This window comes from Schistocerca serialis, chromosome 8 (assembly GCF_023864345.2).
Source record: "Schistocerca serialis cubense isolate TAMUIC-IGC-003099 chromosome 8, iqSchSeri2.2, whole genome shotgun sequence".
In the NCBI taxonomy this organism is placed as follows: Eukaryota; Metazoa; Arthropoda; class Insecta; order Orthoptera; family Acrididae; genus Schistocerca; species Schistocerca serialis.
Genome location: NC_064645.1, coordinates 298,003,394 through 298,029,080, shown reverse-complemented (window position 1 = coordinate 298,029,080; position 25,687 = coordinate 298,003,394). Strand labels below are relative to the sequence as shown.

The 25,687-nt window shown below is 45.4% G+C and overlaps 1 protein-coding gene across 1 annotated transcript in view; it reads right to left on the bottom strand.

Moving 5' to 3' along the window:
• Window positions 1-11,794: 11,794 nt before the first annotated feature.
• Window positions 11,795-25,687, bottom strand: part of LOC126416974 (odorant receptor Or2-like) — a 130,589-nt gene continuing 116,696 nt past the window's right edge. Inside the window, exons 4-5 of the mRNA XM_050084856.1 lie at window positions 22,425-22,524; window positions 11,795-11,950 (exon numbers count right to left, since the gene is read on the bottom strand). Of these exons, the coding sequence (XP_049940813.1) occupies window positions 11,795-11,950; window positions 22,425-22,524 (256 nt within the window). The remainder of the gene's footprint in view (window positions 11,951-22,424; window positions 22,525-25,687) is intronic.

The following is a 25,687-nucleotide window of genomic DNA, read 5'->3' as shown; positions in this document are numbered from 1 at the left end:
GAAATGCCATCCTACCGGCGAAAATAACACAAGACAGTATACTCGTACAAGGCGAGGAATTTTTTTTTTTTTTTTATGAACAAGGTGCAGGGGAAAAAAGAATAATAATTCTGATGTAATCTAAGAGGTGTGAAGCAATATACAGTGGAGTGAGGGAAAGACCAGTGTTGTCTGGGCTAGTGCATTAAAGAAAGGAGGCGCGTGTGCATGCGCCTACTCCACTGTGGGTTACAATGTAGAAAGTAGCGCGGGGAGTCTCAGATGTCAGCAGGGGGGGCGGGAGTGCTGTCGGCGTGTGGCACCATCCAACTGAGCGGGGATGAAGTAAAGATCGCATGTAGGTAATTGGCGAAGAAGGCGCGGTAGCGCGGTCGCTGTTCGACTTCACTGTGGGCGGTTTGTAAGTACTGCCAGAAATCAAGGCGTGATTTGTCGCCACCATTATACATGTAGTTGATCGTCCATCCCTTGACCCATACAATCGCATGATTTTTGGAGGCGGGGAAATAAGTATTCTCAGGATGGATAAAAGTCCGTGGGTCAATCGAGTCCGGCGGAACGCGGAGGTAACAGGCAACGAACTGTCGGGCAAGTTTCCAGACGTCACTGGTGGCAGTACAAGTCAGTTGATGGACATCGTCATCCACGTGGTGGCAAATGGAACAAAGTGGAGAGTCCTGTAGTCCGATGGCGTGAAGGCGATGGTTTGTGGCGAATTTTTCATTTGCGACTTGGTACCATGTTGCCCGGACGTTGGAGGGAAGAAAAGGCTGGTGGATATGACGCCAAACCGTGGGCCACCGCTTGGACGGATGTCTGAGTTCGATATTGTTGCTGGATATGGAACGAAGGAGAGGGGTGTAAAAATCTTTAGGTCGAGGAGAACGCGTGGTCGGTAAGTGTGTGTGAGCATAACTGAAGTCAACGATGAAATCAGAAATGTGCGTCAAATGATGCTTGATGTGTCCGACTGGTACTGGTGGTGTTATGGTCGCGGGCACAAGAATTTCCAGCAAGCTGCGCGTAAGGGAGGTGCCCCCGCGCCACTGCTTGTGCATGGTGGACATGTACAAGGACGCCGCTCGGAGTCGCACATTGACAAGACCGAGGCCTCCTGCTCGCGGGGGAAGGGTGAGCGTGTCGCAGCGGACCTTAAAGATCGTACCGGCCGTAAGGAAGTATCCGAGGGCAGCCTGGAGGCTGCGTCCAATAGTTGATGGCAGCGGGAGGACCTGTGCGATGTGGACCATTCTGGCCGCCACATGTTGATTGAGGTATTGGACACGTTGTAAAGAATCGAGTCGTCGGAGAAGATTTTGTCGCACCGTCGTGCGGATAGTTTGGAGTGCACGCCGAAAATTGATGGCAGCGGAGAGGCGCACGGTGGAGGTGAAAATGATACCAAGATATCGTAGTTGTTGTACACACGGGAGAGGTGCTAGGTCTTCGTGTGAGAGGCCGCGTCCAATGGGCATCGCCGCGGATTTAGCCACATTCATGTTACTGCCCGCTGCAATGCCGTACGTTGATATCAAATCAAGTACCGTGTGTGTTTCACTCCGTGAGCGGATCAAGAGGAGGAGGTCGTCCGCATACGCACGACATCGAAAACTGTGCTGTCGCAAAGTGAGACCAGAAAGGTGGCTCGTCAGACTCCCGATGAGTGGCTCCAGGCTTATGGCATACAGTAGGGTCGAAAGTGGGTAGCCTTGCCGTACGGAACGCCGGATCGCCACTGGTCCCGCCACACGGCCGTTAACCTGAATCAGAGATTCGGCGGTGCCGTAAAGGCGCCGGATCACGTCGATAAAGGCTGGTGGAAAACCCATGCGGTTCATCACTGCGAACAGAAAAGGATGCCGCAATTTGTCGAATGCGCTGTCAAAATCGATGGCAACCACTGCGGCGCGGAGTCTGCACGCCGCTGCCAGTGCAATTAAATCGCGACATTCTCCTGTGGCCGTTTGTATATTAACTGAGCCGCCCGGAGTTGTCTGTTCCGGGGATAGAATGCTAGGCAGGATCTTGCGGCATCGCGTTGCCAGTAGGCGTGTAAAAATTTTACAGTCTGCGTTAAGCAGAGTCAGGGGACGGTAATGTGCTGTCGTCACACCTGGTGTCGGTTTGTGGATGGGTATAATCATTCCCGTGACGAAGGACGGCGGTACGGCGTTCCCCATCGTCAGCAGTTCATTAAACATCGTTGTCCACCGTGACGCCATTAGTGTGAAGAAAGCGCGATAAAATTCTATCGGCAATCCGTCGACACCAGGTGACTTATTCAGAGCACCTTTTTTGATTGCATCGTGGGTTTCGTCACGCGTAATGGGCTCCATCAGCTCGTCCGCTTCGTCGCTGGTGAGGGTGCGAGTGACGTGTGGTAACACAGACTCCTCAGCGTGGTTGTTGGTAGTCTCCTCCTGGTACATTGTGCGGTAGTGGTCGACAAAGGCACTGACGATTTCGGCCTGGCAAGTGACGCGCTGGCCGCGACAGGTGGTGATCTCGGTGACGAGTTGTCGTCGTCGATGTTTCCTATCGGAGGCGATATGATGCATGGTCGGATGTTCTTGTTCCGCCGAATCTTGACGTCGGGTTCGCACTATAGCCCCCTGCAGTCTACGGCGTGTCAAAGTTACAATTTGCGCCTTAATCCTGCTGCGTTCCCTCTGGGTGTCGGGGGTGGGCGGTTTGGCGTCCAGGTCTCGGAGAACGGCGTAGAAATAGTCGGTAGTGTGCCGGCGCCACATAGCAACTTCCTTTCCATACTGAATCAAAGTAGTCGAATGGCAGGTTTGGCACATTCTAGCCACCAGGTAAAGGTCGTGCAGTATTTAGGTAAGCGACGTTCACAGGTGGCCCATGTCTCGGTAACACGTTGAAGACATTCGGGATCATGAAGATGGGAGGTGTTTAGCTTCCAGGGTGCACGACTACGCCAAACCACTTGCTTGGGGAAGAGAATGTTGCAGATGTAGGCACAGTGGTCCGAAAAGGCCAGGGGCCAAAGTTCTGCACCTTGGACTGCAGGTGTGAGTTCCCGAGAGACGTAAATTCTATCAAGGCGGCTCGCGGAGTGACTCGTCTGGTAAGTATGCCCAGGCGCGTCGCCGTGCCGAACTTCCCAAGTGTCGCGGAGCAACAGATCTCGGACGACAAGACGCAGTTCTTGACAGGTGTTGTAGTGGGGCACTTGATCTTTAGGGTGCAAGACACAATTAAAATCACCCCCAAGCAAGTAATGGTCGCAGCGTCCAAGAAACAAAGGAGCGATGTCTTCTGAATAGAAGAGTGCCCTGTCGCGTCTGCGGGTGGAGCCTGACGGAGCGTAAATGTTGACGATACGCGTCCCCATGACGGTGACGGCCATGCCTCTGGCAGATGGAAGGTATGTGATATCGGCCACTGGAATACCTTCTCTGGCGTAGATGGCTACGCCGCGTCCCAGGTGATCACCAGGAGAAGGATAAGTGTTATATCCCGCGACGTCTGGAAGTGTGGCCAGGTGTACTTCCTGTAGTAGTGCGATATCGACGTCCGACGCCCATATCATCTCTCGCAGCAGTTGAAGTTTCATGGGTGAGCTAATGGTGTTAGTGTTGATCGTCGCTATTCGGTAGGTTTGGAGCCGTACCCCGCCGTGGAGGGGAACTCCACCGGCGGAGGATGAAGAGGGACGAGGCAACGGTGAGTCGTGCCGTACGCCACCCGACTTGATCTTTAGGGTGCAAGACACAATTGAAATCACCCCCAAGCAAGTAATGGTCGCAGCGTCCAAGAAACAAAGGAGCGATGTCTTCTGAATAGAAGAGTGCCCTGTCGCGTCTGCGGGTGGAGCCTGACGGAGCGTAAATGTTGACGATACGCGTCCCCATGACGGTGACGGCCATGCCTCTGGCAGATGGAAGGTATGTGATATCGGCCACTGGAATACCTTCTCTGGCGTAGATGGCTACGCCGCGTCCCAGGTGATCACCAGGAGAAGGATAAGTGTTATATCCCGCGACGTCTGGAAGTGTGGCCAGGTGTACTTCCTGTAGTAGTGCGATATCGACGTCCGACGCCCATATCATCTCTCGCAGCAGTTGAAGTTTCATGGGTGAGCTAATGGTGTTAGTGTTGATCGTCGCTATTCGGTAGGTTTGGAGCCGTACCCCGCCGTGGAGGGGAACTCCACCGGCGGAGGATGAAGAGGGACGAGGCAACGGTGAGTCGTGCCGTACGCCACCCGACGGCATTATCAGCGGCGTAACGATGCTTCCGTCTGGGGTAACTCTGTCCCCAGCGTGTGGTCCGGGGCCTCATCGACGTCCTCACTCCACACCATTGAAGGCGTTGTCGTTGTGATGGTCGTACGTTCCACTTCGGTCGTAGGGGCAGAGGACGTCTCGGCGGCAGTCGCATCTGTGGAGTCCATTGGTTCAGGAGCACCTGAGCGAGCCAGTAGAGTAGGCATCGACGTATCCACAGTCGGCGTCATGTTGTCGTCATTCGTATCGTCGTGCAGGTTCTCCGAGGCCTCGTCGTGTCGGACGGCCTCTGGAGCATCGGGGGGTGGTGATCCGTCTCGTTCCGAGACCATACGGCGCCTCCTCTTGCGCCTCTTAGGTGAACGTTGTTTGCGGGTTCGTCCCTCCGTGTCGGAAGACGGGAGGGAGTCGCGTCGCTCTGAGAGGAAGGCCGTCGCGGGAACGTCCAATGAAGGGGCGTCCATATGTTCAGGCGGGGGGGTGTCGGAAGTCGTCGCTGTTGGTAGTGGCGCCGGAGTAGCGTCAGGCTTTGAGCGCGACGCGTCGGCCCCAGCGGTATCCGTGGCAGCTGGAAGGGTCACTGGTGCATGGTCCGATGGGCGGCGGCCGGTGGGAGGAGAAGAGAGCGCCGATGCGTAGGTGATCGGTAAAACCGTCGTCGGTGCCGGAGGTGCCACGGTAGCGGCTGGCAGTTGGGTGATTCGTCTCTGAAGACATTCAGATCTGAGGTGGCCTTCTTTGTCGCACCCGGAACAGGTCTTGGGTTGGACGTCGTATATGACAACCGCGCGGCACCCGCTAATTTGCAGGTAAGATGGCACGTGGCGATGGAGGTCGATGGTGATCTGCCGTACACCGTTAAGAACAGGGTACGTTTGGAATTGCGCCCAACGTTCGGCAGTGTGGCCATGTACAGTACCATAGGAACGGAAAGCCGCGATAACGTCTTCCGCTGGGAGCTCGAACGGGAGTTCGAAAACTCGTATGGTGCGCATTCCTAAGCCGGCATGGTCGACAGTAACCGCTCCGACATTGCCGTCGGCGTGGCAGAAGCGTAGTCCATGGTTGGTATCACGAAGTATTCTTTCACATACCGCGTCATTGACGACTTTGACGTACACAGTACTGCTTAATATGGACAAATGGATGCCCAAGATGTCAGAAGCTGGGATCTTAGCAACGTCGCGTAGGAAGCGTTCCACTTCCAAGGCCTTTGGTCGTGCGTATTCGTTGCAGAAGTTGAAACGTAAAGTTGATTTTCGAAAACGGTTGGCCATGATTCTAGTGCACGTAAGCGACACGTAAGTGACGGCCGCTGAAATGTAAACAACAGCGAGCGCGCGCGCTCCGCAGGCGGAAATAACAACACGTCCACACTGCACGGCGGCGAAAGCCAGACTGTCTGAGCTACCAAAGCACGACTCACGTCCCGTCCTCACAGCTTTACTTCTGCCAGTACCTCGTCTCCTACCTTCCAAAGCTGGAGATGCTTAACAAATTCTAGTGTCACATGGTACGAGAGAGACATTGTGCGTCATGGAGAGGTTGGCTGTCGAAATTTTGATGACATACATTCTAAAAAGAGTGTCAAGAAAATTATTACCTCATCCCACACACACCTCGTGGAATCGCCAAAATCAGAGTAGTTGCAGAATCTTGGCGACATTCCCTCTTCCCACCTGTCAATCACAAATGAAACAGGAGAGAGGGGGGGAGGAGGGATGTCATTGGTACCTGAAGTAGCTTAACAACATGCCATTAAGTGGATGTGATTAACTGAATTCGTCACTTCTGCTTGACGCAAACACGTCAATTACATAAACGAGGAAGCACTTCCCAGATGCTATGCAAGTAATAATTTTTCAATAAAAAATCGATTTTAGAACTCTGAAGTCATAGTTGGATTACAACTGAATGTCACAACCAAAGGAACAATGACAGTCCACTTACACAAGTGTTACAATTTTTCTGTAACATGGGGTGATTTGCTATAACTTTGCTTAACATGGGACAATTTGTTACAATTTCACTATTGTTGTTGTGGCCTTCAGTTCTGAAACTGGTTTGATGCAGCTCTCCATGCTACTCTATCCTGTGCAAGCTTCTTCATCTCCCAGTACGTACTACAGCCTACATCCTTCTGAATCTGCTTAGTCTATTCATCTCTTGATCTCCCTCTACGACTTTTACCCTCCACTCTGCCCTCCAATACTAAATTGGTGATCCTTTGATGCCTCAGAACATGTCCTACCAACCGATCCCTTCTTCTAGTCAAGTTGTGCCACAAACTCCTCTTCTCCCCAATTCTATTCAGTACCTCCTCATTAGTTATGTGATCTATCCATCTAATCTTCAGCATTCTTCTGTAGCACCACATTTCGAAAGCTTCTATTCTCTTCTTGTCCAAACTATTTATCGTCCATGTTTCACTTCCATACATGGCTACACTTCATACAAATACTTTCAGAAACGACTTCCTGACACTTAAATCTATACTTGATGTTAACAAATTTTTCTTCTTCAGGAACGCTTTCCTTGCCATTGCCAGTCTACATTTTATATCCTCTCTACTTCGACCATCATCAGTTATTTAGCTGCCCAAATAGCAAAACTCCTTTACTACTTTAGGTGTCTCATTTCCCAATCTAATTCCCTCAGCATCACCCGACTTAATTCGACTACATTCCATTATCTTCGTTTTGCTTTTGTTGATGTTCATCTTATATCCTCCTTTCAAGACACTGTCCATTCCATTCAACTGCTCTTCCAAGTCCTTTGCTGGCTCTGACAGAATTACAATGTCATCGGCGAACCTTAAAGTTTTTATTTCTTCTCCATGGATTTTAATACCTACTCCGAATTTTTCTTTTGTTTCTTTTACTGCTTGCTCAATATACAGATTGAATAACATCGGGGAGGGGCTACAACCCTGTCTCACTCCCTTCCCAACCACTGCTTCCCTTTCATGTCCCTCGACTCTTATAACTGCCATCTGGTTTCTGTACAAATTGTAAATTGCCAAACGTAGGTTTGCCTTTTCTTAATCTACCTTCTAAAATAAGTCGTAGGGTCAGTATTGCCTCACGTGTTCCCATATTTCTACAGAATCCAAACCGATCTTCCCCGAGGTCGGCTTCTACCAGTTTTTCCATTCGTCTGTAAAGAATTCGTGTTAGTATTTTGCAGCCATGACTTATTAAACTGATAGTTCGGTAATTTTTACATCTGTCAACACCTGCTTTCTTTGGGATTGGAATTATTATATTCTTCTTGAAGTCTGATGGTATTTCGCCTGCCTCATACATCTTGCTCACCAGATGGTAGAGTTTTGTCAGGACTGGCTCTTCTAAGGCTGTCAGTAGTTCTAATGGAATGTTGTCTACTCCCGGGACCTTGTTTCGACTTACGTCTTTCAGTGCTCCTATAACTGCGTACAATTTTTTTAACAATCATACTGTAACATAGGCAACTTTTTCCAATTTTTGCTGTAACACAGCTATGTTTGCGACACTTCGTTACAATTTACAATTTACATCTCAACATACCGGCAGTTTATTATTATTTCATTTGCTACTTATTTGTAAAATTGCAATTTACGGAGGACGAATTTAGTAGTGACCTCGATTTTGACAAATAATACAAACAAGATTTTGTTTCTATAAATCAGATTATGGCATACACACTCTCTACTTGTGGTGTACATCTCAGTTTTAAAGCACTAGCTGACACCCAATGTCAAGTTGTGGGTACATGGACTGTACGTTCCTGTGGCGATCACATTGATGTAAATGTTCTGTGTGTGTGTGTGTGTGTGTGTGTGTGTGTGTGTGTGTGTGTATGACTGCATCTGTGTGCGTTTCTGTGTTTTACTGATGATGTAGAATTTTTGCTGGTTTTTGTTGTCTTGCTGATATAATAGTGTATCAGGTTACTGCTGACACAAAATCCATCCCCCTGCATCTATGCAACATGCACATATGATACACTCCTGGAAATGGGAAAAAGAACACATTGACACCGGTGTGTCAGACCCACCATACTTGCTCCGGACACTGCGAGAGGGCTGTACAAGCAATGATCACACGCACGGCACAGCGGACACACCAGGAACCGCGGTGTTGGCCGTCGAATGGCGCTAGCTGCGCAGCATTTGTGCACCGCCGCCGTCAGTGTCAGCCAGTTTGCCGTGGCATACGGAGCTCCATCGCAGTCTTTAACACTGGTAGCATGCCGCGACAGCGTGGACGTGAACCGTATGTGCAGTTGACGGACTTTGAGCGAGAGCGTATAGTGGGCATGCGGGAGGCCGGGTGGACGTACCGCCGAATTGCTCAACACGTGGGGCGTGAGGTCTCCACAGTACATCGATGTTGTCGCCAGTGGTCGGCGGAAGGTGCACGTGCCCGTCGACCTGGGACCGGACCGCAGCGACGCACGGATGCACGCCAAGACCGTAGGATCCTACGCAGTGCCGTAGGGGACCGCACCGCCACTTCCCAGCAAATTAGGGACACTGTTGCTCCTGGGGTATCGGCGAGGACCATTCGCAACCGTCTCCATGCAGCTGGGCTACGGTCCCGCACACCGTTAGGCCGTCTTCCGCTCACGTCCCAACTTCGTGCAGCCCGCCTCCAGTGGTGTCGCGACAGGCGTGAATGGAGGGACGAATGGAGACGTGTCGTCTTCAGCGATGAGAGTCGCTTCTGCCTTGGTGCCAATGATGGTCGTATGCGTGTTTGGCGCCGTGCAGGTGAGCGCCACAATCAGGACTGCATACGACCGGGGCACACAGGGCCAACACCCGGCATCATGGTGTGGGGAGCGATCTCCTACACTGGCCGTACACCACTGGTGATCGTCGAGGGGACACTGAATAGTGCACGGTACATCCAAACCGTCATCGAACCCATCGCTCTACCATTCCTAGACCGGCAAGGGAACTTGCTGTTCCAACAGGACAATGCACGTCCGCATGTATCCCGTGCCACCCAACGTGCTCTAGAAAGTGTAAGTCAACTACCCTGTCCAGCAAGATCTCCGGATCTGTCCCCCATTGAGCATGTTTGGGACTGGATGAAGCGTCGTCTCACGCGGTCTGCACGTCCAGCACGAACGCTGGTCCCACTGAGGCGCCAGGTGGAAATGGCATGGCAAGCCGTTCCACAGAACTACATCCAGCATCTCTACGATCGTCTCCATGGGAGAATAGCAGCCTGCATTGCTGCGAAAGGTGGATATGCACTGTACTAGTGCCGACATTGTGCATGCTCTGTTGCCTGTGTCTATGTGCCTGTGGTTCTGTCAGTGTGATCATGTGATGTATCTGACCCCAGGAATGTGTCAATAAAGTTTCCCCTTCCTGGGACAATGAATTCACGGTGTTCTTATTTCAATTTCCAGGAGTGTATAATGCACTCTAGACCAGTGGCCACCTATAATGTAGCTAGGGTTCAACGTCTGTCAAACTTCACCATAAGCCCCAGAGCTATATGAATGAGGTACTTTGTAAACCGTCAAATCAAAATTCGTATTGGATTTATTTTATTGAAGCTGTAGTAAAGCACTAAACATTAGGGACTGTTATTCAGATAGCTAACATTTTGTGGAGTGTACATATTGTTTTCTTTCTTTTTTTTAGGTTAAGCACCTCTCAACCCACGCCAAATAACGGTAGCTGTTGAAAATCCAGCAGTATAAGATCCAAAGAAATTCCGCCTCCCCCTTTCCCACAGGCGACGATACTAAACTCTTAGTGATTAACTGCCGAAGCTTTCACAACAAACTGATAAAGTTTGAAGCAATTCTAAAAATTCAACAGAGCTTGCATAATAATAGGTACAGAGAGTTGGTTAAAACCCAAAATTGATAGCGGTAAGATGTTTGGGGAAAATGAAAGCGTATATCGAAAGGACAGGCTAATCAGAAACGGAACAGGAGTATTAGTCAGAGTAAATATGAAACTCAAATCTTCTGCGACAGACGTTAAAGCTGCTTTTGGTGCTGTTTCAGCAGAGCTCAGTACCAAAGACTGATATAAACTTATATTAGATCTTTCTATTGACCACCATGCTCATCCTAACACATACCTTTCCTACTCATAATTTTACACTGAAAGAGACTTTGTTCATCCAACAGTCCATTGCGATAATTATAATTTTGTTAGTGGTGGACGTAACCAACCAGATATCCAGCAAAAGAATACTAAATGGCTTCTCTGGAATAGATAGTTCGGTAGCCCACTCATTACTGAAATATATTGAATCTGACGACAACAAATAACCGTGACCTCTTTTAGGACGTCCACATCGAATCTGGTATCAGAGATCACGTGGCAGTTGAAGCAAGAATAATTAACAGGGCAACTAACGCAAGTAGAAAGCGTTATTGATTCACAAAACTAGATAAAGAGGCAGTAGTACCACATCTCAATCAGAACTTGAAACATTTAGTTCTGGACGGGAGATTATAGAAGAACTGTGTCTCTTATTTAAAAGAATAGTTAATCATTTGCTGAATATATATGAACCTAGGAACAGTCCATGGGCCAAGGGACCATCCATGTTTCTTATAACCACCAAAATAAAGTTCTAAGGATCAGAGATTACTGCATGATAGGCGTTAAACAAGCGATATGGCTATATATAGAAATGGTGAATGAATCGAGTTCGGGTGTCAAGAGTACAATGCCTGAAGTCTTCAGCGACCACCATACTTGAACATTATATCTCTATCAAGTGGCACCAAAGTTAATGTTCAGGCACTCGTGGATGACACAGCTGCTGGATTTGTGGGTCGGTAAGAAAAAGCAGAGATGGTGAAGTTCTCTCTCAAATATTCCTTTAAAAACTAAAATCCATGAATACTGGTCCAATTTAATTCTGGTAGCACTGAAAATGTGAGTGAAATAAACATTAGTGGTGTTGAGTAACAGTTGAAATGGCGAGAATTGAGCAACGCTGCAGGGCCGAATGGGTCCCCATCAGATTCTGATCTTAATTTGCAGCTGAGGTAGACGCTCTTTTAACCACAGTACACCGTAGATTCCTCAAACAAAAAACTGAGTCCAGTAGTCAGAACTAAGCACAGATGACGCCCATCTATAAGGAGAGTAGCGGAAGTGATTCACAAAAGTATCGTCCAAATCTCTGATGTCAAAGTGTCACAGAATCGAAGAACACTTTCTGACCTCAATAATAATGACATATATTGTGCAGAATGACGTATTTCATGATAAGCATAATGGATTCTGACAGCATAGTGAAATCCTACTTCCGCTTTTCTCTGTTCATATCCAGAAATCCGTGGGTCAAAGCAGTCTGATAGTTCCAGTATTCTTGACTTCCAGAAAGCATTTGACTCAGCACCACATTTACGACGCACATCCATATTATTGAGAAATGAAGGTATTCGATTAGTGGAAATATTTTACATGAAAATACCAAGGTATTCCAGTTCTCATATTAAGATTTGCTGGCAGTCTGCTTCCGTAAGTACCCGCACTTTTTTCAGCCGCGTATGTACGTTGCCAGGAAATGCAAAGCATTTTATCCGGTAAGTGACACCGCAGCATAGCTGTCAGTCAGTAAGCGCCTCACCTCTGTTATGAGGTCGTCACCGAACCAGCAGAACACGAACAGCTGAGCGAGCATGATGAAGAGGTAGCAGCCGAACTTCCCAGCATCCACTAACTGCTGCGCACGCTGCAAAGAAATCAAAGGCTGAGGTTAAGTGAAAGGGCGATAAACTAAATAATTACTGCAATGCTCAGCAACCAATAACACTGTTGTTACTTTCCTCCAGAGATATCATTTCACAACTCGTCACATACATCATCAATATTGCGTTCACGAAACACAAGTAATTCTTTATTTCGAATCATATTTACAAACCTCATGGTAATGGACAGTTCGAAAGGGCAGACTTCAGTAAGTAAATTACAGTGTACCGTGCAATTTGTACTACCTATTTCTTTCCAGGTTACCTACCACGCACTGTGCGAATTCCTTTAGAGATGAAGACACTGTCCCAAAAGCTGTGAGTTAACTTTGAACTGATTTGCTAACTGCCAGTGAACGCTGTGATGGCTCCTCTAACATGATACATGATTTTTTTCCGTTCTCGTCCAAAGAACAGGGTTGTCTTCAACCTCTCTCTGGACTCCGAGGGCCCGGGGTTCAGCACGTTCTTATCACATTCCGCTGTCTCAGCATACGCTATTCGTGTTAACTAGCTGCGACCAGATCCTGGGCCAATTCCGTCGGAGTGCTGTCGAATGATAAAGAATATTTTTTTCTAGTAAGGATTCTTCACTCTGCACTCTCCGTGTTACTGAAGAATGCCTCCCACAGCTCACTACATACCTACCCTGAAGTGAGAAGCAGCTAGCCTGCAACATATTGTTTGGCTGTCCAGATTTACAACAAATTGTATTGTCCAGCTCCATTGCATACCAACCAGAACAGCATTTGTACAGGTTTGTATATGCAGTAATACAGTAATACCCCGACTTAGGCTAACCTGTTTTACGTAAATCCGTAGTTGCGCGATTCGTCTGTTTGAGCGCCGCGGCCTCTGTTCCTCTTCCGCCCCCCATAACTCCCTATCCGGTAGTCACTTTCATGTCACTTCATCTTTTCCATATTATCGCTTCATTTCATCACCACGTCATGCCATCCCTCCCCCATCCTCACCGCCCCACACGCCATCCCCACCGCCCCTCACGCCCTCATCCATTTTCCGCCTAATCCTTACAGGCCCTTCCCATTTCACCTCTCCATCTGTCACTCTCTGACTTCTTTCTCTTTTGCCCCCCCCCCCCACACACACCATTTCATCCCCTCATGACTGTCTGCCACCACCGTCACCAATGCCGCCATGAAGATGAGGCCAGGAAAATGGCCATTCATTTTCATTCACGTCTTACTGTCCTTCTCCTTTCCTTTACTTTGTCATTTACCTGTAAACTACCGGCTAGTCAATGAGCCGTTCGTTTTCCTTACTCTCTTACTGTCCCTTATACTATCCTTTCATCTGTTATTATTAAATAATACGCCGGCCAGCCAATTGGGCCGTTCGTATTCCTGCTTCTTCTACTATCCCTCTAACTATTCTTTCATCTTAAAAAAAAAAAATACCAGCACACCATCAAGTAAACTCCAGCACCCCCATGAAATTCCCCACACAACCCACCAAGATTGAAGGTGAAGCGCCCCAGCGGCACTAGTACTTCACATTCTGTCGAGGTCTAAAACCTCTTCATGTGCGAGCGAGCGACCTCTCTGTTCCTCCACTCCACCCACAGCGTATGGCTTACGACGGGTTCGGATGTGTTCCGTGCAGGACCGTTTCATCCACAGCGCTGGCATGATTGATAGATACTGCGTCATACAAACTTAATATTATCAACAATTAGAAATTGTCAGTTGACAAAGAAGTGTGATGTACTGAAATCAACAATCTCAACAGCATTTATAAAACGTAAAGGAAAACTCTCGAAGCTATGAAAAAGGCTAAGCCTTTGAATTCAAGTATCATCTGTAAAAATTGTGGTATTATCGCTCACGTGCTAATGATGTTAAATTATGATGTGATAATCAAGTACGGGTGAAAAATAGTCCTGTTGATCGGAACTTGGTGAGCCCTTAAACTAAGCTGATTTTTGAGAGATTGAAAGAAGCTGGGGAGGGGAGGGGGGGTGGCCAAATATGAAATGTTTGAAGCTAGTAACGGCCGGTTTGGCCGAATCAAAAGCCGTTGTAATTGGCCTAGAAATCCAGAAAATGGTGACGCTCCAAGCGCTGATAGGTTGCGTCGCTCTGTCCAAAGAAAATCAAGGCAGTGATAGAAAAAGCCAAACCATATTCAACATAGACGAAACTGACTTGTTCTGGAGGAAGATAACGAAAATAACTTTTATTGCGCGTGAAGGGAAAACCTTTCCAGATTTTAAAGTCACCAAAGATCGATAGACAGTGATGGTTGGCGTGAATGCAGTTGGTGATTGTAAATTAAAAGCACACTTAGTTTATCGCTCAGAAAATCCAGGAGCTTTAAAAATACATCTAAATCTGGGCTGCCCGTGACTTGGAGATCATATGCTAAAGATTGGGCGACAGCTTCCCTTTCTGAGGACTTCATACCTGAAGCCGAACGTTATTGCCCATTAAAACAAATCCCATTTTAAGTGACGCTATTAGTCGACAACCCATCAGGTCATCCTGCTGTCACTCTAATTAATTTCGACTAACGTGAGACAGTTGTAGTTTTGCCACTGAATACAACCAGGTTGCTTCAACCGATGGGCTAAGGAGTCATTAAAACATTTAAAGCTTACTACGTTGAGGCAATCTTTTGGGCGCCTGCATGCAGCTATAGGACAGAAAATGAAGAGCTCTTCTTTAAAGACTTTTGATGGAAATTCAATGTATTGGATGCCGTGAGAATTGTGGACGATTTTGCAATGAAATTTCACAAAAATTTTAAATTGCGGCTGGAAAAATCTGTGTCCAATTTTATTCACCACTGGGAATCAGCGCCAGATACTGATCAAATTGATAATGTGATTCTCTTGCGAGGCAAATTTACAGGGGGATAGTGATGAGGTTCAAGAACTGCTGGATTCACACAATCAGCAACTGAAAAGCGATGAGCTTATAGAAATGTTTCAGCAAGAGGACAGTATTGAACAACCTAAATCTTTAGACCCCTTTCAGTCAGAAGATCAAATGGCGGTTGCAAACTTGACAGAAGGCCTCGGTTCAACTGAAAAAAAGTTACAAATTTTAGAAAATATAGACTCTAACGAAATGCGCATTCATGTAACAAAGTGGGGAATAAAGAGTCCATTAGTGCGCTAGGAGGATATTTTGCGTGAGAACAAAAAAAAAAGTGTTGGCTCGTCAAACAATACAGCAGGAAATTTGGAAATTCGTGGTAAGGTCTTATGGTACCAAACTGCTGAGTTCTTCAGTCCTTAAGCTTACATACCACTTAATCTATAACTTACGCTAAGGACATCACAAACACCCATGCCCGAAGGAGTACTCGAACCTCCGACAGGGGCAGCCGCGCTGAGATACAGCAGGTAGCAACGTCTCAACAACAGTATAGCAGGCATGTGGTGGAGTGTTGGTTGTCAGTGGATCAGGGCACAGCAGCGCCAGGATAGGAGTGCATGACATGGTATGTGTGGTGTGCGTACTGAAGACCTTCGGTACACACACCATCAGATTATTTGACTTGTCGCTCTAACGAAGTAGTCGAGTGTCAGCAATATGTCTCGTGGTCTTATTGTCGCGTGTTTATCTTCTGCCGTTAGGTCAGACGATATAAATGCCACTTGCACGCTTAGAGTAGCAGATTGACGGTGACCAACTTTAAACAGAACTTGATTAATTTTCACACACATTTATTAAAATAATAAAAAGGATAGACATTACGTAACTTGATTCTGGATGCCGTTTACAATTGACAATCTGAAGTTCCTTTGGTCTTGGTACTTTAATCTTATTCTCACATATCTCTGATACTTGACAAAGTGTCTATACATTTCTCTTCATGGCTATGTACAGGAATATGATAATCTTATTAGGTGCAGACTGAAACTTGACTATAGACTAACGCAGACTAATGCAGACTAACGCAGACTGACTAATCGGAGGTCTGTACATTCGTTATAATACCTCGAGCGTTCAGGTATCACTGCGCGAGTGTGATCCTCGAGGAGAAAAGGTTCTACGTTAGCAGCAATCTCGTTGGCTGCGTTACATATCATTTTCTAGGATGTTTTTGCTGTACCTCTATCAAGGACTGTTATTATACCTTCCAATATGGCTAACAGAAAAAGAAAGAACATGCTCATGCAGCTGGATTTCTATGAAAACAAGGGGGAGAGCAGGAGGCTTGATCCTTACTGGTCCAGGGCTGTCAGGTGTTACCCACTGACAGTATTATCTGTGTGTCAGACATGGTCCTCAAAGTCATCTTCATTTTCCAGCAGTGTTATCTCATGTGTCTGGGACAAGGGAGGGCCAAGGTACATGCGGGAAGTATCTGGCAGTTAAGTTAAAGTAAGTTACAAGAACAGTGCTTTCCCACCATTCAACTTGTGGCTGTAAAGTGGACAGTGGCCAGTAACCGTGGAAGTGACATGCTGACCTGACACTAAGCTGAGTCAACAGCAGTCCAACCCTGGACTCACGAGGTGGTCAGTAACGTTTTCTTCTCCATGGTGGCCGGAGAACAGCAGCAGACAGCGATGATGAGTGGCCCCATAGAGGCGGTGGCGAAGTGTTGGGTGTCGAGTCCTAGTTGGTCAAACAACAGTCCTTTACGGCCCAGTCCCCAACTCGCATAATTCTTAAACCTCGTTTCGTTCTGGTCTACTAGGGAATGTCCTATAGTAATTTTACACACTAATAATGCAGGGAAGTGACTTAGTACATATTTTGTTCCATTGTAAAGTTTGTTTAACTCGGATTTATTAACACATCACGCTCTGTTATTGGTTTAACGATTTATCTAAATATCGTGCTATGCTGTTTGTTCTTAGAATGGATGCACTGCTATCTGGGGAAAATCCGTTAAATTAAAGCGAATAGCATTGGGAGATAGAAGTGCTTAAAGTAGATGTCGTGACGTCTTTATTTTATAATAATTCAGCAATATACTGTAATGTCAGTTTGTCTTACGTAGTATGTAATACGATCATTTGCAGAATAAGCTACGGTGTTATTTTATTATTGTAACACGCTCGCATACTGTAATGTCCAAGTGTGTTAACAGGTCTCTCTCTCCCTGTCTCTCCAGTGGGCTGTAGTTACAAAAATGTTTTAATGACCTGATGGGGAGGAAACAATAACAATTTTATAGAAATTATTATTATTATTATTATTATTATTATTATTATTATTATTATTATTATTATTACTTAAACTATCACAAATTTACAATCATTTAGAAACACTGAATGCCTTCATTGTTCAAACAACAAGATCCATCCTGCTCATTGTCATCAGCCAAGAATTCTCACTGGTTTTACCCCATCACTTTTCCAACAATTTCACATGCAACTCTCCAGTCTACATCTACATCTACTGCTCTTTCCACATATATACTTCGCAATCCACCATCCGGTGCGTGGCGGAGGGTACCCTATACCACTACTAGTCGTTCCTTTCCTGTTCCACTCGCAAATAGAGCGAAGGAAAAACGACTGTCTTTACGCCTCCGTATGAGCCCTAGATGGACTGATAACGTAAGGAATGAGGAGGCACAGGCAGACTCGGAGAGGAAAGGAATAAGTGGAAAACACTAGTAAGGAGAAGGGACAGGATAATAGGACATCTGTTAAGACATGAGGCAATGACTTCCATGGTACTGGAGGGAAATGTAGAGGGCAAAATCTGTAGAGGAAGACAGAGATTGGAATACATCCAGCACATAATTCGTGGCGGGCCGCATGAAACCAGTCAGCAGACCGACGACCGAAAAAGAAAAAAAAAAGGGACCCCCAATATCTCAAGGACTTTATACGCAATGTATGTTGGCGGCAGTAGAATCATTCCGCAGTCACCTTCAAATTCCGGTTCACTAAATTGCTTTGTTTGTCGACAACTGTTCTCGATTAGTGTGAAGGTAGTGAGGAGAAACCTTTGTCATCAGCACTATGCTCATCATGTCCCGGCAACATGTCTTTAATCACTTTAAGTTCTCCAACCCTTAACGTAGACATGCGACTCTTGGGGAATAACTGCACGTATACCATTCAGTGCATTCTCAAACGGCATACTGGATGAACTCAGACAATGATGGTGGTGATTTTTCATTAATCATTCTGAGGAGGTGACATTTAACTCTTAGTCGAGTGTTGTCCATTGTAGAATAAAATTATCAGACATGACCATGCTATTTAAAGCACGATCCAGCATCTAAAATGCGACTTGCTTCGGAACAAATCAATTCTCTTTGGCAGTCAAAGGAAACATCATACATTGTTCTGGACAGCATAGCAATGAGGCAGCCTCACGTAATATCAGTCTCTCTTCTTTAGAATGAAAGAATTTTTTCCCTCTTTATCTTGAGTAGGAAGTCTGCCTCCTTCAAATTCAGCCATGGATTGACTCGCAACTTCCTGAACCAGGTAAAAAAGTCTTCTTTTTGCCAATCTCTGCTGCTGTTGGCATTTAGAACGGGAATGACGATAGTCATGCAGTTGGGTTGCTATTAATAAAATGGGGAAGAATGGGGGAACTCGATTCGTATTGGTTCAGGTGGTTCCTATCTTTTTTTATCACACGTAACTGTCTCTGTAACAATGTCCTAGACCATTATCTGGTACAGTGGATGAGTGAACGTCATTTTCCCAGTTTTGCAACTGCCCGAGGGGCTTGGCCACGCCACGTTCTGCTGGGGAGGGGTTTCACATGGGTTCTCGCTAATTTTAGGACACACAGTTGCTCTGAGGCAGTGGCAACACATGACAGGGGCTTCGGGTTACACCAGATAACACACGCAATATCCTGAGATGTGGGGTTTTCCCAGGAGGAGGGGGGGGGGGATGGAGGTATGGGTCCCAGAAATCTTATCTTACCAGTAACGTTGAGGTAAGTTGGTTATTAGGACCAGAAACGGCAGTGCGATCTTTTTACCATCGGAAACAGACTTGCAGCAGTAGCCAAACGTCCCAGATAAGGACACCCAGCAAAAATTCCTAAGGTACACTTTTTCTTATAGGCATGTGATACACAAACTACCATTGGATGTGTGTGATGTCCTTAGGTTAGTTAGGTTTAAGTAGTTCTAAGTTCTAGGGGACTGATGACCTCAGATGTTAAGTCCCATAGTGCTCAGAGCCATTTGAACCATTTTTGAACTACCATTGGAAATTATAACCTCCTCTACTTGGCTCTCACAGGAAAAGAGGTTAGTAGGGACATTGAACATTAACAACTAAAACAATGATTCTCTGGAGAGCACCTGGTCTTAAGGCACACATCAACGACAGGGTGTGATCCTGTTTGACCATTTTTGCCAAAATGGTGCAGCTTAGGTGTTGTTTAGCACCCTGCACTGTACGGTTGTACCGTCAGCAGTAGACAGAGTTGCTGTATGTCGCAGCAAAATGCAGCTTTTCCAAAGACATGATGGGAGGCTAATTCGTGTCATAAATCATCCGTCTGGTATGAGTACTAATGCTCCCAGCTCCGGCAGCAGCAGCATTCCCTCAGTGCTAAGCATTCGCTTGGCGCAGCATCCCTGCCAGTCATTAGTCGAATGTGTGGCAAGCTGCTACAGACTCACTGAACAGTGTGACCAACTATGCGGAGCCACTGACATATGAGCGTCAACGCGCCCTGATGTCTCTGGGCTTAAAACTAGATCTTCCGAGGCGAGGCCACCTTGTGGTAGCTATCACCTGACGCTCCAGCCAGTCTCAGACGAACCAAAGTTCGTCTGTCGTCTGCACGTTCCTGACACACATTTAAGGCCGTAAACGATGATCAGATTATTGGGGTACTCATGCCCCCCCCCCCCCCGCATTTGATTACGAGCCCTGAACCCAGGATCAGAGATTGGCCCCCTTATTTTACAGTCGTATGCTACATTTTTAGAATGCAATTTAATCTGAAAATACAAGGTACAATTGTGGTAACTATTTTATAAAACGAAACTAAACATAATTTTGAAAATTATTTTACTTAAAAATAGCACAACAAGTATATTCATTTAGCAAACTACGATTAAAATAAAAATTGTAACAAAAATAAAAATATCTATTTCAAACTCTAGGTTATATTTAGATGTAGAATCCCTTAAAATTTTACTTGAAAAAAATATTCAAAATATTTTTCTTCTAGTTTGTGCTACATTATCATAAGTAAAATATAAAATTGTGTAGTATTGGACCTGCGCCTCTTTCAGGCCTGGGACCTGTACCTAGGGGTACCCCCAGTCCTATCCTTGAGGGGGCCATCGCGTTATTGCATTCATTATGCTAAATATAAGCATATAGAATACCGGAAAAGAAGAGAATATGTAGTGTAATATCAGGATGTACAAAATTAGGTAAACTGATAAGACAATAAATGAGGAGGTTCTCCACACAATCGACAAGGACAGTTACATGTGGAAAACATTGACAAGAAGTTGTGGTAGGACGTTAGCACATGTGTTTAGACATCATGGGATAACCACCAACTCTACGTACAAGGGTCGTCCAGTAAGCATTGCAATTTTTTTCCTTCAAGCAGGTTGGTTTTATTCAGGATTCCAGTACATTATATCATTCCCCATTCTCGGATACAAAAATCTATTTTTCAGTATAATTTTCGTTCAATGCGACGGCCTTACGCTACCTTACTCGGAGGACCTGTAAGCTGCATGGTACCGCTATACTGGTCGATGTCAGAGCCAGTGTCTTGCTCCATCAATAACCTCCCTGTCATCCACGTATTGCTTCCCATGGAGTACATCCTTCATTGGACCAAATAGATGGGAACACACCTTAGATTACCCTAACTCGTGGAGCAGTGTGTCAGCGCTACAAACAGAGACGTTCAGTTGAGCAGCGAGATGTTTGATTGTGATCGGTCGATCACCGCGAATGAATCTACACGTCCCAGCACTGCAGGAGTCACAGGTGTGTGCGGCTAGCTGGCAAGCGCGAGATGGAAAGCTTTGTGCGACTTTGTCGTTACGGTGGCAGACGCACGCCCAACGACTCACCGTGCTTTTGTTCACTGCCAGGTCTCCGTAGAAATTCAACAAGCGTGTCTGAATATCTGCGATGCTCTGTCTTTCCACCAAAAGAAACCCAATGGCAATTCTCTGGATGGAACGCACCTACATCACAGACGCAATTTTCAAGGCTACATTCAGCACTGCATTTATCAGAACTTCACGAAAATGTAGGGGCTGACGCAGGAACGTTCTACGATATCCCACAACAAATTTCGAATTTCTTTCAACTAAAATTCCCCAAAGAAAGTGTTGCATCTCTTATTGAAAGCGCTTCATATCCAAGCATCCACTGGAGTTATACACTTGATGGAATTATACACGTTGTTGTTGTTGTTGTTGTTGTGGTCTTCAGTCCACAGACTGGTTTGATGCAGCTCTCCATACTACTCTATCCTGTGCAAGTTTCTTCATCTCCCAGTACCTACTGCAACCTACATCCTTCTGAATGTTTAGTGTATACATCTCTTGGTCTCCCTCTACGATTTTTACCCTCCGCGCTGCCCTAAATTGGTGACTCATTGCCACAGAACATGACCTACCAAGCAATCCCTTCTTCTAGTCAAGCTGTGCCACAAATTTATCTTCTGCCTAGTTCTATTCAGTACCTCCTCATTAGTTATGTGATCTACCCATCTAATCTTCAGCATCCTTCTGTAGCATCACATATCGAAAGCTTCTATTCTCTTCTTGTCTAAATTATTTATCGTCCACGTTTCACTTCCATACATGGCTACACTCCATACAAATACTTTCAGAAACGACTTCCTGACACTTAAATCTATACTCGATTTTAACAAATTTTTCTTTTTCAGAAACGCTTTCCTTGCCATTCCCAGTCTACATTTTATATCCTATCTACTTCGACCATTTGCTCCCCAAATAGAAAAACTCATTTACTACTTTAAGCGTCTCATTTCCTAATCTAATACCATCAGCATCACCCGATTTAATTCGACTACATTCCATTATCCTCGTTTGCTTTTGTTGATGTTCATCTTATATCCTCCTTTCAAGACACTATCCATTCCGTTCAGCTGCTCTTCCAGGTCCTTTGCTGTCTCTGACAGAATTACAATGTCATCGGCGAACCTCAAAGTTTTAATTTCTTCTCCATGGATTTTAATTCCTACTCCGAATTTTTCTTTCGTTTCCTTTACTGCTTGCTCAATTTACAGATTGAATAACATCGGGGAGAGGCTACAACCCTGTCTCACTCCCTTCCCAACCACTGCTTCCCTTTCATGCCCCTCGACTCTTATAACTGCCTTCTGGTTTCTGTATAAATTGTAAATAGCCTTTCGCTCCCTGTATTTTACCCCTGCCACCTTCAGAATGGAATTACACACCTGACCCAAAAAGATAAAATGAAGAATACACCAGACATCCAGATGTTCACGCAGTCTTTCAAGTTACAGTAAGTTGCTCGGCACTTACCATGGCGATCTGGTACAGCTGGATGCAGACCGCGACACCGATGGACACACTCTGTGCTAGCAGAGTTGCAGCCAAGCACTTCTCCAGCAATTTGGCGTTCCTACATACGCAAAGAACAAAGGTAATCATGTTTGCTCATAATGTTTCGAAATTATATGTAATCTAAAAGTGAATAAGGCAACATTTGGTAGTTATCCTCAGTGGAAAGTATTGCAACACAACAGTTATGCAGTGTAGTTCACCTTCCGAAGACGCAACAAGAAAATATACAATGCCTACTTTATGGAGTAGATAACACTTTGGAAAAAGCGTTCGACAATGTAAAATGGTGTAAAATGTTCTAAAATATGATAAAAACAGGAGTAAGCTGTAGGAAAAGACCGGTAATGTACAATAGGTACAAAAACAGTATGGAACGAGAACAGCGGAAGACCAAAAATGAAGTGCTCGGATTAAAAAAGGGTGTAAGACAGCGCTATCCTCAGTGAAAGTGAAGAAGAATTACAGGATCTGGTGAACAGAATGAAAACTCTAATGAGTACAGAATACTGATTAAGAGTAAATCGAAGAACGACAAAAGTAATGAGAAGCAACACAAATGAGAATAGCAAGAAACTTAGCATCAGAATTGGAGATCAAAAAGTAGATGACGTTAAGGAATTCTGCTACCTAAGCAACAAAATAACCGATGACAGACTGAGCAAGAAGGACACTGTTTAACTCTCACCAGCCTTAACAGACAATGTTTGCAGTTGCTCTGTTCGACTCATCATCTCCTAGATGTCAGCAGTTGTCACATTAAGGCATCGTTATAAATGCAGCAAAAGTATTACAAACAAATCTGTGCTCTCAGAGAAGACTTCCCATACTGGAGATCGCATGCACATTTTTCGATGTCGTGTAATGATCTGGAAAAACATGTTTTCCGCAGTTTAATATCATCTTTCGCTTTCAAAAACAGTGTTGAGATTGACTGTTGTGTATTGAAAGAAGAACAACTCTGACGACACGATAATTATAGCTGTTGGGTGGCAAGAAAGAAGCTGACAGTCACTACGCCAACAGGTGACCATGAAAGTCTCAACAGTACTGTTAGTCCCAGTAAACACTCCACACCCATTCTCTGACGAAGCGAACTCCTATACATAAAACTTTTACTTTACATATGAGCTAATTTCTTAAACGTTTGAAATTACGTTTAAAGTTCGTTGGAAGTCGATAAGTGCTCTCACTATCAAACACTGGGTGAGTATAGTCTGGGTAACTTACACTCTGTTTCGAGCAGAAACTAATTTTTCTCGTATCTGGGTGTTTAATTATGTGTCGTACAATGATATAATTCTGTAGGTGCATTCACTGTTATGTGTAGATACAGTCTGCAAAATTTTGTTATGAATAGGGTTACTAGTAAAGCAGTAATATAAGTGGCGATCCATAAGTTTCCGTATGAGGCCGTTGCTGCGGCGTATGTGCAATATAACGCGGCTCTGATGTGGTTGTATAAGCACCGACACTAAGCAAGGGATTGGTGTGGCATTCATGTCTTTCTGACGTGCGAATGCGAAATGCGACAACGTAAACTATGGGAATGTTGTAATTTCTTAGACTTTCCCGGCGATTTGATGACATCTCGTGGAAATCGGGTTTTCTGCCGCCAGACACCGGGCAGGCATAAATATGCGACCCGGTCCAGCAAGCAGCCAGTCTCAGGGAACACCTGATGAAGACGTCAAGTACTGACGTCGAAATATCGTGTTTGGAAGACGCTGATATGCGGCAGAAAACCCGATTTCCACGAGATATGGGAATGTTATTAGCAAATGCGTCCAAACAGGACGAGCGTGCTTTCATTCTCTTCTTGGCTACCTCAAGACGAACACCGGTAGACATCCACTGGAGAAGGAAGAATGCATATGGGACAAGGTGACTGTCAATAAATACCTTTGTGGAATTGTGCGTCAAGGGGCGCTTCTCCTTCATGACAACTCAAGCCCCATGCAGCTAATATCTTAAGACAGACGCCAACTTAAGTGGGAGACCCTCGAGCAACCGCCGTATAGTGCTGATCTCTCCTCACGCAACCATCATGCCTTCGGTCCCTAAAAAAGGCTTTGAAGGACAGTCGATTTCTGCTGCACGAGAATCTGCAGGACACGGTGTTTTACCAAAATCTTCAAATTGGTGAGTCGGTGGGATCATTGCCTCATGCTCAACGTGATTTTACCCAATTGGCATACCGACTTTGGACTGTACGGCCTTTGAACAGAAATCTTTTGATCTTCCGTTATATATTAAAACTACATGCCACGTGCTGACAGTTTACTGCATGAACATCGAAAATGAGATAAGCAGTAAACTTCTTTCCTTTCATCATTGTGTGAAGAGTGTCAGCGAGAAAAAAGGTTTGAAATTATGTGTAGTTTGTTGAAAGTCTTTATGTGAACTCATTCGCAAATAATGGATGAATTTAGTTTGTGTAATTTGCGAGCAGTGTATTACGCTGCCTTAAGACATACATACAAATTCTAATTCTAACATTTGTCTTACTGTATTACACCTTCAACATAAGATTATGCCTGATAATGAGTACATTCTTACATCATTTCAAGTTTTTAAATTCGGTCAATAATTATATGAAACGTTGAAACAGAAATTTTGTTGCCCCTGGAAGCCGTTAGACAGGCAATCAGCAACTGCTACTGTGCACCATGCACCGGTTTAGCCGTGTAGTAGCATATATTGTTGTAAACTTAGGAGTTACGAAGTCTAAAAGTCCTACAATGTATATGTGTAGGTCGCCGGATGACGAATAATATAGACCTCTGATTTCAGACTTATGTGTAACCTCCCCTCCCCTCTAGTTTAATCATCCGTGTACCAAATCATTTCTTGTAATAGCGCTATGGGACGTTCCTGTTCCACTCATGCTATACCCCATATAATTTTATAAACTTACAATACTTTTCACTCTCCATCCCTGAAGACAGAGTGGGCTGTGCGAGTAATGAACAATTGAAGAGTGAGGAACTTCTCAGCCAAACACCAACCGAACTAGTAGTGGGACATTTGCTGCACAACCGAAGAAACCCTCCCGAAAGCTTTGGCCAGAACCGGGGGATTGAAACTACTTTTAATTTAATTATTGGATAAAATTGGGAGTTTAGGGTCATAGCGGCGTACGTACAGAACTGGCCACTTTGACATGTCCCCTTCACCACTTCCTTAAAGCTGGGCAACTGTTGAATGAATGTACGAAGGTGCTA